The 12,164-nt window shown below is 44.6% G+C and overlaps 1 protein-coding gene across 4 annotated transcripts in view; it reads right to left on the bottom strand.

The window, feature by feature from the left end:
• Positions 1-12,164, bottom strand: part of luzp1 (leucine zipper protein 1) — a 76,302-nt gene that overhangs the window by 3,548 nt on the left and 60,590 nt on the right. For all 4 annotated transcript variants that reach the window (XM_079573185.1, XM_079573186.1, XM_079573188.1 and 1 more), the window contains 3 exons: positions 10,399-10,928; positions 9,377-9,541; positions 908-1,144 (listed from right to left, as the gene is read on the bottom strand). In XM_079573185.1, the coding sequence (XP_079429311.1) occupies positions 935-1,144; positions 9,377-9,541; positions 10,399-10,928 (905 nt within the window). In that variant the 3' untranslated portion in view covers positions 908-934. The remainder of the gene's footprint in view (positions 1-907; positions 1,145-9,376; positions 9,542-10,398; positions 10,929-12,164) is intronic.

Genomic DNA, 12,164 nt, shown 5'->3' with positions numbered 1-12,164 from the left:
CATCTAGCTAAAGACTGTAAAAACAGACTTAGATGTTCTGTGTGTTCCAAGGAACACCCCCAAGTTCTACATATCTATAAAGCACAGCACTACAAACAGAAGAGGGTCGTTTCCTGTCATACAGATTGTGTTGGGACGGACCGGATAATAAGTGGAGCAGGGTGTGCAAATCCAATGACTACCACCTCAAATGGGGCCGGGTGCACCATGAAGACAGTTCGGTTTGATACGGTAAAAAGACTATAAACAAAAACAAACAAAAAAATAGAAAAAATGCTACACTGACAAAAAAAACAACTGTTGGGTATTGGACACTTTTTGGTGGAGCCTATAGTGTATAAAACATGGATTGTCATGAATATGTTTATTTTTTCAAGTAGCTGTATGTGAGAATATTTTGGTTGAAGTAAATGTATTGATAAAGCTCATGATCTGAAATATTGAATTTCTAAAGCTAAACTGTATGTAGCCACTTTATGTGAAATTAGTGAAATTTTTGTTGCTGGTAATTATAAGTCCTCCTGCCTTATAATTAAGGGCCGGGAGTGTTACGGCCATTTATGACCTTATGTTGGTATATGCTATGCTGCACCTTCATGGTATTGGTTTGGGTGTGTTGGGTGGAGCCATGGGTGGAGCCTTGTACCTTAAAGCCAGGTGGACTAGGTTGTTGGCTGATTGTATGTGGAAGCTGTCCAGGGGCTAGAGGCCAAACAGTTTTTTGACCGTGTGATAGAACCTTATTAAAGACCCATAACTTCATCCGTAAGTTTGGACATTGAATTTCTCATTTCATTTTTGGACACATGAGTCAAGCTTAAGCCATGCCCGGACAGCTATAGTGGCAAGCTGTGGATTTAAACTGCCACTACAAAGTGGAATACATCCAACTCTGACTGTATCTCACCTGTCTGTCTCCTCCACAGCTGCAGACTCAGGGATCGTTCTGCCGTTGGCTCCACGGCCGGGCCCTCCCGTCAGTGCGGGCCCCTGACCCCTGGCCCCTGGACCACAGCTCAGCTCGGGAGGAGGGGCCCCCCGACGTCTTGGAGCTACCTAGGGAAGGGGCGTCACTGGGGAGTGGTCTTCTCCAGGAGGCGGGGCTGTGGCTGGAGCTCACACCAGCCTCTGGGACATCAGTGGCCTGTAAGAGACACTGAGCTCAAACATCCAGGTGCATTCATTATAACAATTGACATAGAACAACAGCGGAATTACATTTACAGATGTGTAGGTGCATAAAGTGATATAACAAAAACAGAGGCCGGATAGAAGGTTTATGCACAACTGCAGCCTTTGGAGGGTCCTACACCTTGATTTTGGGAGACTCCAGAGGCACCAGCAGCTTCAAATACCTGTCTGCAGCTTTGTAGCAGCTGTTCTATTCATCTCATGTATTTGTCTGGCAGAAACTGTCCTCATTGTGCCTTTATCTGCACAAACACCTGTGTGCTCTGAATCAGCCACAAATCTCTTATCAGTACGATGATTACGCCTAATATTTCGGGAAATATCGAAGGTTTTCATACCTAGTTCAAGGCATTCAACTATTTCACACTTTTCAACAGCAGAGAGATCCTTTTTCTTTCCCATATCCAGCCCTTATTCAGTAGTTTTTCCTTTAACTGGTCTTAACTGACAACTAACTAAACATCCCAGGCGTCTGAGATTGATGTCAGTGATTCAAAGAGCCCGGAGACACAATCCCATCCAAGAGATTCATTGAAAAAATATATTATTTTACCTGAAAATACAATTAGCATAATAATTGTTAACGCAGTGTAGCCTGGCTAACGCCAGACTAAAATCACAAGTGATATTTAGTCTGGGGACCACCAATTAATTTTGTCGTAGGAGAGGTGTGGTTTACCATCGTCCATAGCCATTTATTGGGCGCTACGAATGTCTATCAATGTCATACGTCATCGTATCTCATGACGTATGACGTACCCGCTGTAAACTTTCAAGCGAAACTATTTAGAGCACGGCCTAAAACTTGATCGAAAAATAGCGTTGCGTCTGCTGCTGTCATGTTTGATCCGTAAATGAACTTTTTTTTTTTGTTTAAATCCGTAAATAAACTACAAGCTTACGTATATCGAATAGCACGTCATCATCTTGGTTCCCAAATCCATGCGAAAATTTCGGCCATGGTCCCCAGGCTGCTGTGCAGTTCGAAATGATTCGAGCGCACACAGCAGACTGGCGTTAGCCAGGTTAAACGCAGTGTAGAATCAGAAGAGTTTGGAACATTTTGCAGACTTTCTACTGAGCATTTTATGTCTCATCCATATTGATCTTTTGGCCATAGCTACTTGCACCCTGATATTTTTAACTACATTTTTCCATCAAAAAAATATCTTCGTCCACAGTTTTAGCAGAACGTCAGACACAAGCGTTCCATTCTTTTATCCATTTAACTTGCATTCTTGCACGGTATTTATTGGTTAAGATCAACAGAGTTTTATGTAGCCTAGCACAAATAACTAAATGAATCTGACCTTGCTTTGTAAGTAACTGATTTCAGAAGAAGAATTTGGTGTGACTTAACGTTAGTGATGGGATTCACAGCTCTACAATGGGAGTTGATTTTTTTTCTTTTTGCATCCAAGACCCAAAGGTTTTTTTAGGTCATTTTTGCATGGAGTAGTTTAATTGCTCTTTCATGCCAAAAAACACTCCCTTTTAATGTCCCCTTCAAGTTTTATCATAGTTTTATCATTATCATTTAAGGATCGGAGGATTTCTGCAGGTAAGTAAAACTTTAGCTTTAAGCCAGCCGGTTTAGCATTCCGGTGCCAAGAAGTCACCACCCTCCTGCTTTAACAACACCACCCAGTAGCACTCACTCCAATTTTTATGAAGTGCTTCGAGAAGCTCATCATCGACCACATCAAGTCTGTTCTCCCTCCCACCCTGGACCCATACCAGTTTGCTTAACGGTCCAATCGCTCAACTGAAGATGCCATCTCCACTGCGCTTCATACAGCCCTCACTCACCTGGAAACAAAGGACTCCTACGTTAGAATGCTGTTTTTAGACTTTAGCTCAGCATTCAACACTATAATCCCACAGCAGCGAATACACAAACTGCTCCACAAGGGGATCAACACATCACTGTGCAACTGGCTGCTGGACTTTCTGACGGGGAGACCACAGGCTGTACGTGTCAGCGGCAAGTCCTCCAGAACCATCACACTGAACACGGGGGCTCCCCAAGGCTGTGTGCTGAGCCCCCTCCTGTTCACTCTGCTGACCCATGACTGCACTCCAAAGTATGACTCAAACCTCTTCATCAAGTTTGCAGACGACATAACAGTGGTGGGCTTCATCAGCAACAGAGACGAGTCAAACTACAGGAGTGAGTGAGGAGTCTGGCCATGTGGTGCACACAGAACAATCTCTCTCTAAATGTGGAGAAGACAAAAGAGATTGTTATGGACCTTCGAAGAGCGCGGGTCCAGCATGCTCCTCTAACAATCAACAGTGAACTTACACTTAAGTTAGACCTGGTTTAATTCTGGTTTAGACTTAGTTTAGTCCTTTTTTGGTGTTTTATGTTGTTTTATTATTGTGTCAGAGGAAGTGCCCAGTTGGTTCAAAAGTTACCAATTTGTTACCTATTTGAAAGGGAGCAATATGTTAAAATAAACAAAACAAATCTCAACGTAGAATTATTAGATGTGGATGTGTTTGACTGAATCTTGACCAAAACTCGCAGCTTTTCACATTCTTAAGGATTGCCACCTAAACAACCTCCTTCGTCAAAACGGTCTAAATCCAGCCTTACCATAGAAGGACAACATGGCCCACTTCCTCCTCCACCGCTGCAGGAAGTGATCTCAGTGGGCCCGCCCTTTTTGGCATATACAGCCAATGACTTGTTTCCTGCTTGTCGTTGTACAGACCGAAAAGAGCCGCTCAGCACAGCTCTATTAAAAGTAATTAGCTAAATGCCTTTGAAAAGTGCAACTGTAGCTAAGCGCAGAGTCAGTCATTATGGTTTGAGACCTGAAATTACAGGCGCGCTCTACTGCTCTGTGCAATTTGGGAAATGCTTCGTCATCTTAACTTTCGCTGCTGGGAGTGTTTGCAGAGGTTAAGAGAGGCAACGTGATGGTAGCTTTGAGCAGTAGTAACCCCTTACATTTACTGCAATACAGAGGATATTAAGCAACGCACACTAACTTTTACTACTATGCTAAAAATGGTTTTGCAAGCCTCCATTTTTCGCACAAGTTTGAGTAATCTCCTTTACTTTGGTCACTCTTCTTAGCGCTCCAATCTATTTTCTGGATATTGCTGCATCCTCAAGGGAACATGAAATGTCCCCCGAAAGGTGAAGTGTTCTGCGAAACATCAGGACACATGAAGTGTTTATGAGATATTTACAGTGTAACTGTCCTTTATTACTTTTCCTTAAGGAATTATTTGGGTCACTACATTTACTTGTTATTGCGTAACATTATTTAGAAGTAACTGCACACGTGTGTATTTTGGCAACTCTATCCACCCCTGTCAAATTTTGCTACATCAGCCGGCTGTGTGAAAATAATAACATTCTTTTTTTTAGAGCAGCCATTTGCAACCCCATATAGCATGTTTTCTCTTGCAAGGATAAGACAGTAACTCTGACCCACAGGACCCAGGGCTGGAGGCAGGATCCTACATAAGATGTGCCCTTTTTGCACAAGTGACAAAGGCCGTTCAATATCTGACCTGACTCCTAAAGGACCAAAACAAATATTGACCTTTAAAAATGACAGATAATCCATAAACCATCCAGTATGCAGCAGCAGGGCTCAAAGGAATGCAGTGACCATTGATTAAAGGTTTTGTAGGTATCAGCACATGTTCCTGTGCCAGACGTTGAAATAAAGAAGGGACTATTTTGAAAGGAATAACCTCACAGAAAATCAAATAACTCCTTAGGATAAGGATAATAATTCCGTCATTTTGACAATCCATCGGTTTAATCCATCCCCCACCACCTTATTGGATGTTGTCTTTAATGAAACTCATAAAGCTCATCTGTACCTTTCTCACGCCTTCCACATATTTTCAGAAACATGGACATAGTACATTGATAGAATTTGCAATGACTGTGAAACTATGAAACCTTTAATATGTTCTGAATTGACATGATGTTGACATTGACATGTCCATATCCTCCCTGCAGAGGTCAAACGAAGGGGTATATAAGACATTTCCTCTCATATGCATGTGAAATCTGTCTCCTCTGTGTTTGGTATAAGTCTGTGAAAGTATAGGGCACTACAAGATTATAAATGACCCAGATTGATGAATGAGGCTAAGGCAGTTTACCATGTGTGCGCCTGTCTCCGTGGAAACCCAACACAAAAACATACGACTTACAGCTCCATCAAGCTGTCAGAGTGTCCCAACATATCTGACTGCAGCCTTGATGGATGACAGGCACCGGGGATATGGGTTTAATTAGATCAAAATACAAACCTATAAAAGGCCTACGACTTTTCTACTTTCAACCCTGTAAGAACCGATTACATAATAACAATGGCTGATAACATACTAACGGCTGATAACGTAGGTACAGAATGGTGAAGCCAGTCCCTACTAGGGATGGGCACCAAAACACGGTATCATAACGGCTCCAACATCTGCCGGTCCACCTGGACTGATAACGGTCTCCCTATCGGCACTTCCGTTTTCCCCCTCGAGCCACCCAGAGGTGCCTGATGTCGGATCTTTGCGCTGTATACTGCTGAAAAGCTGAAGACACTGAACATTTGGATTAGAAGCCACTTTTATACAGATACTTACATATTTTCAGAAACTACAAGGTCTTAGCTTTCAAATGAGGCACTGCATTGGCCAGCAACAAAAACGTGACCAAAAAATAAATAAAGGCGACAAAAATACCCCCTAAAAAAAGTGCCAAAATGTGTCAACTGTTATATAAACGTTTATATTAGTTTTCTAGGTCTTAGCTTTCAAATGAGGCGTGACACTGGCCCAAAAGCTGAAAGGTTTGGGTAATGCCGAACTGGATAAAATGCACTTGGTTCAGGCAGAGGTTAAAAGGTTAAATCATGAATGATTTATAACCAGATTTTGACCTCACCTACATGAGGTTGATGGGATGGCAACAGCTGAAAACATCTGGATTGTTCATCATTTGTGATGTTTCAAGCTAATACATGAAATGATGAATATATGATGATTATAAAGAATCACAAGTTTCCCGGAGTACCCGGCTCGCTAACTGTGTCCAGAGGATGTACGCCATTTGTTCTTTTATTTTATTTTGTGTTGCATAATGTGTTAAAAGTAAAAACTACTGCCTCCAAAAGTTAAAAAGGATCCGATGGGGTAATAATAATGCATCGGTTTAAAGCAGTACTAAGTAACGTGTTTACCTTAATAAATCCTTTTCGTAGTCCCTGTGGGGTAGAGCCCTGCACTCCCGCGGGAGTCTCGCGGGACCCAACGCAAAACAGTGCGGCGCGGGACACATTTTTAAAGCTCATTGCGGCGCGGGAGGGGGGCGGGACGGCAGAGTGCGGGTGCGGGCGGGTGGGACGATAAACTGCTGTCCTGCAAACTAAATAATTATTCATTTGTTCATTCTATTTTGATAACGAGAGCATTAGTACCGCAGAATCACTGTGTTCACGCTCAAAATTGATACAGTTATAGGCTCCAGTCACTGCGTAACACGGACAAACACAGACTGGATCTATCAAGTCAAACACATAACAACAAACGCACGTGCAATGAGTTAGTGCAACATGGCATTCAGCCAGACTTTACTCCACAGAATAAGCATAAAAACATACTCTCACTGTGCACTCGATCTTATCCAATGATTCTCTCTCGTCGTGTCGTCATTAGCGCCATTTGGAAAAAACTTCTTTTGCATAATCCACAACAACAGGCCTTCACCTGCCCCGCGCCCATCAGCGCTTGTTTTACATGTCAAAAGTTGTAAATAAGCCTTATTATCCATGGTGTGGCTACTGTAACCACGGGTTGTTGTTTTGCGAGGCAGCGTGAGAGATGCATTCATGGACCGTAAGAAGTGCGCACTTCTGCCGCCGCTCCCCCGGTGTTGAAGTTCCGCCGGCTTTTCCTCCTCCTGCGGTCGTTCCTCCTGATGTTTGGGAGCCAGTTACTGCCACCCCTATTGCCCCGCCTCTGAAGAACCCCACTGTTGTATATTTGTCACGATTTTCCCCACGTTTGTGGATAAAAGGGACAGTAAGAAGTGCGCCTTTCCCGCACTTCTCACGGTCCCTGAATGCATCTTCCACGCTGCCTCCACTGAGCAAAACAACAGCGCGTGGTCACAGTAGCTACACCATGGATAAGTTAAAGCTTATTTACAACTTTTGACGTAAAACAAGCGGCGGTGGGCGCGGGGCAGGTGGAGACAGGCCTGTCTTGTGGATTATAAAGTTTTTCCATCTAGAGCTGAGGACTGACCCAGAAGATCGAGTGCACAGTGAGTGTAGTGTTTTTATGCTTATTCTGTGGAGTAAAGTCGGCCCTTAATGTGCGGCTATTGCACTGACTTACCTGACATGAAGCGCGTGCGTTTGTTGACGTGTTTGTCTTGATAGATTCAGTCTGTGTTTGATGCTACACAGTGACAGGAGCATAGCTTAGTTTGGGGTTGAACTGGTGTGACTGTCCCATACACCGTGAAAAACCATGTTATACACAAGGCTATATGGACAGGCCTGAGCTGGTCTATTTGCTTTTTGTGTAACCCGATTTGGCAAGAGCCCAATGAGTCAGGGGAGAGCAGGGCGGAGCAAGACGTCTCTGCTCTGCCCCGTGTGCGCGGCCCGAGGTCTGTCCACACGTCTTCCTGCACTGGTCATGACTCCTGCAGTGCAAACGTCCCCATTTTGCATATTGCGGGATTTTTGCGGGCGGGAGCAGGACAAAACAACACAGATGCGGGCGGGAGCAGGAATAAAAATTACAATCCTGTGCGGGATGCGGGCGGGAGCGGTACTGCACCATGCGGGGGCGGGCGGGCGCGGGACTGAAAAATCGGTACCGCGCAGACCTCTACTGTGGGGGTAATACAAGTGTTTATGGGATGATTGGAGGGTCTTTCATCTCCCCCTGGTGTCTCTGGTCAGAAAACCATGTTTGCAACTTGACTGCCCCCGGTGCGGAGAAAGCAATACACACTAATGTAATCACGAAGAAGAAGCTAACATGCTAACGGGCAAAGCTAACTGCGGGCAAACGTCACTTTAAACAGTATTTACAGCCAAGTTTGAGTGAAAAAAAATATTTCTATTGTATAATTGGATGTGCAGTAACCCTCTCTCCCTTCGCCTTTCCTGTCAGCGTAGTATTTACTCTCCAAGACAATTAATAAATTAAAAAATCGTAACTTGCTACCACACCTGCAGTTGCGCTTATGGCCTCTAGGGGGAAGAGTTACTTAGTACTGCTTTAATATATATATTTGTGGACACTCAAAGATGCCCTACATTGCATTATTCATTCACTCTATACTTGGTGATGGTAAGCCAGTCTGCGCCATCGGCCCCTCCGACTACCACCACTCACCCACATTCACCCAGGCTTCCTGGTGTTTCCCAAACGGTCTCACATCCAAATACCGTTCTTCCGAGATCTGACGGGATTGGGCAGAGCAAAAAAAGGGACGCAGGCAATGCTAATCATGGCAACAGTGTAAGTCTCTCTGAAGCACTGCAGCAGACTGTCTGAATCTCGCCTCATTATAAACCAAACATAAAACTCTTTCATTATTAATTTTAAATAATTTGTTAAAGGAGCTGGTCTTAAAAGCACATGCTTCAAATGTAAGACCTAAACCCACATTTTCAGCACTTTAGAAGGTTTTAAATTAAAATCAAATGTAAGATTTTTTAACTCAATTTTAGACCCTGCAGAAACCTGCTACATATGACCTTTTGCATAGCTCCATGAAGTGGCCATAAGGAATTTGATTAGTGCCGTTGTTTGAGGCCAGTACAGTTTTGTTGGGTCAGATTCTGTGGTCACTTCACAACACGCAGGTCCATTTTCTCCACTCTGAGGTCTGTCGACTGCACTTTTCATTTCCACTCTCCCACTGCAGCCCCACCCGTCCTCCTTTATGGTGGCACAGAGAGGACCGCAACTGCTGTGCTAAGTATCCACTGGGCCAGCCTCGATTTAAAGAAAACCCAGGCCAGCAGCTGAGCCTAACAGTGCGGACTCTGTCCTTTCAATGCTTGGCACGCATTTGTGCAAGGGGGCACTTTTGTTTCGCAGAACTGCAGATTTTCAGTTCTGATGTATAGTGTTTTAACCATCTGCTCACTATCCAACCTTTCTATAGGAGGATGAGCCTCGGTCAGCGCCTTACCATGTTGTGTCCGGAGTTGGCCCTCCCCCAGGACTGTGAGGTCACCGGGGCGTGGGGGACGGTCCTCCCCACGGCAGGTTCTGTGGCTGGACTCGGGGAGTGCTTGGCTCGACGGGTCCCTGCTGGATCTTCTGGGTCTTTAGGATTGATCCGCCGCATGTACACCTGACACACAGTTAGACACAACTTTATGCCTGCTAGGTTTTCTCATTTAGATGAACAATCAGAATGTAAGGCAGCTGACATTAGAAGCTAGAAGCTTCATCTTTTCACCTGACCTCAAAACATGCCCTCACAGAAAAAATATTTGATAGTTTTGTATTTATGTATGTTTTTATTGGCCATAATTTTTTGGGGGGGTTTATTATGTCCTTAACTATCTCTCTGAGTGTGACGGAGGATTTGTCATTTTACAAATCCTTTGTAAAATCCTTTGTAAAATTACAAAATGTAATTGTACAACATAACATTTTGTCATGGCAGCATCTCGAACCCATATCTAAAACTCTGTAGTTTTAGATATCGCAGCTCTAAAACTCGACTACATTTCATAAAATCAAATATTAGCCTGACCAGCCAGACTACTTTCCACTATTTATTCGAAATGGTAAATGGACTCAACTTATATAGCGCTTTTCTACCTTTAACAGGCCCAACGCGCTTTACAGTAACCACTCACCCATTCATTCTTCATACTCCAACACGCAGACAGGAGGCAAGTAGGGTGAAGTGTCTTGCCCAAGGGCACAATGACAGTGTGCATTTGCAGGAGCTGGGATTTGAACCCACGACCTTCCGATCCCGAGATGACCCACTCTACCAACTGCGCCACCATCGCCCCTAAACCCTACTCTAAACAGTTACAGAAGAGTAAGTGTAGCGTGAAAATATAAGTCCAAATACGTTCAATGGAACGCGCCGTGGATATGTCTGGGTTGGGGATCACTGACCTATAGGAGTTTTTTATGACTGCATTTAATTGTCATGTGTATTATTCTAATTTGTGAATACTGATTTCTCACCTCAGCTGGAGATGGCCGGCCTGTCCTCTGTGCTGTCTCCTCTGTGTCCACAGTAGTCGCCCGATATGCCCTCCATGTTGCCACTTCGGTCTCATCTTCTGGCCCTCCATCAGCCACGGCTCTGACCCCTCCCCTACATCTGCCAACCCCGGCCTCATCCTCTGACCCAACACCCCTATTCTTCCACGTGCTCCTCACGGTCACGTTCTTCATTTCAGGTAGACCATCCTCACTGGACATCTGGTTGGTTCTTCTCCAGCTTGTGAGCGTCGCCGTACTGCTGCTATTGCTCTCAAAGCCTGATTCGGAGTCGTTGAAGTCTGCGGGGGGGCCTTCCGTGGCCTGCAGGCTGAATTTTCTGTGTTGGTAGCACACTTGGCTGCTGGTGGTAGAGGTTCCATGTGGTCTGTAGTTGGGAGATGTTGGCTCCTCACAGTCCTGGTCCAGGCCTGGGCAGAGGGTGAGATCACTCTTGGGGATGGATATCTCATATGGGATTGAGATGCTGCCATGATGGTCACTGCTGGGGCCTGGGAATTACATAAAAAAGAGAAATTATAGCAACTAAACAACTCGCTATCATATATCATATATGAACTGCAACAGTTTTGTAAAGAGAAATTGTCCAAGATTTATCGTGACCGTTGTGCACGTCAGGAAACGTCTGGATGAAGCTATCGCTGCCAAAGGAGGGTCAACCAGCTATTCAGTCTGTGTACTCACTTATTCCATGCTGTCCTGTTTACATATTATGACCAATACAAATATGATAAAATGTTAATGTTTGGGTGGTATTAGTTTAAGCACACGCTGTTTACTCATTGTTGTAAAGATCAGACCACATTTTAGCTGGCTGACCCTTCTTTGGCAGCATTAACGCAGATCTACGTTAGCTTCTAGCATCACACAGAAAGACATCTTTGATGGACACAACTGCACGCTTCTCCGTGGAGTGTCACTGTCATTTACCGCTGACAGTTTTTTTGTCTTTTTTGTTTTTCTTTTTCATAAAGTCTGGACTTGGAGCACAGTAGTTCACCTGTGTGAAGTTAGCCCCCCATGGTGTCTCAGTTTGGGCACTGTTCCCACTGCTCTCAAACATGCCATTGTCAGACCGCTGCTCAAGAAGCCCAACCTTGATCCCTCCACACTGTCCAACTTCCGCCCAATATCTCATCTGCCGTTCCTGTCAAAGCTGATGGAGAAGCTTGTTGTCTCCCAGCTTCAGTCTCACCTCCAACTGCACGCAATAGCTGATAAGTTCCAGTCCGGCTTCAGGTCTAGGCATAGCACCGAATCAGCGTTACTGAGGGTCCACAATGACATCCTGGGAGCCCTGGACAGTAAAAGCTCTGTGGTTTTGGTGCTACTGGACCTGACCGCTGCATTTGACACCGTGGATCATAACATCCTCATCTCCCGACTTCAACACACTGTCGGTCTGCAGGGCATGGCTCTCAGATGGTTTTCATCATATCTCACACACAGAACTTTTTCAGTAATGCTCAATGACTGTTCCTCCTCAGCTGCTCCTCTGTCATCCGGTGTGCCCCAAGGATCCATTCTTGGCCCTATTCTGTTTTCACTGTACATGCTGCCACTTGGTCAACTTATCTCTAAACACAACGTCCACTTTCATTTCTATGCAGACGACCTCCAGATCTACCTCCCTGGGATTCTGAGCAACAGTGCTGCATTGGACCCTCTCTATAACTGCCTTCACACCATCAAACAATGGCTCTCCCAGAATTTCCTTCACCTGAATG

This window comes from Gobius niger (assembly GCF_951799975.1).
Source record: "Gobius niger genome assembly, chromosome: 16".
Classification (NCBI taxonomy): Eukaryota; Metazoa; Chordata; class Actinopteri; order Gobiiformes; family Gobiidae; genus Gobius; species Gobius niger.
The sequence above is the reverse complement of the archived record's forward strand: the minus strand, read 5'-3'. Positions and strand labels throughout refer to the sequence as shown.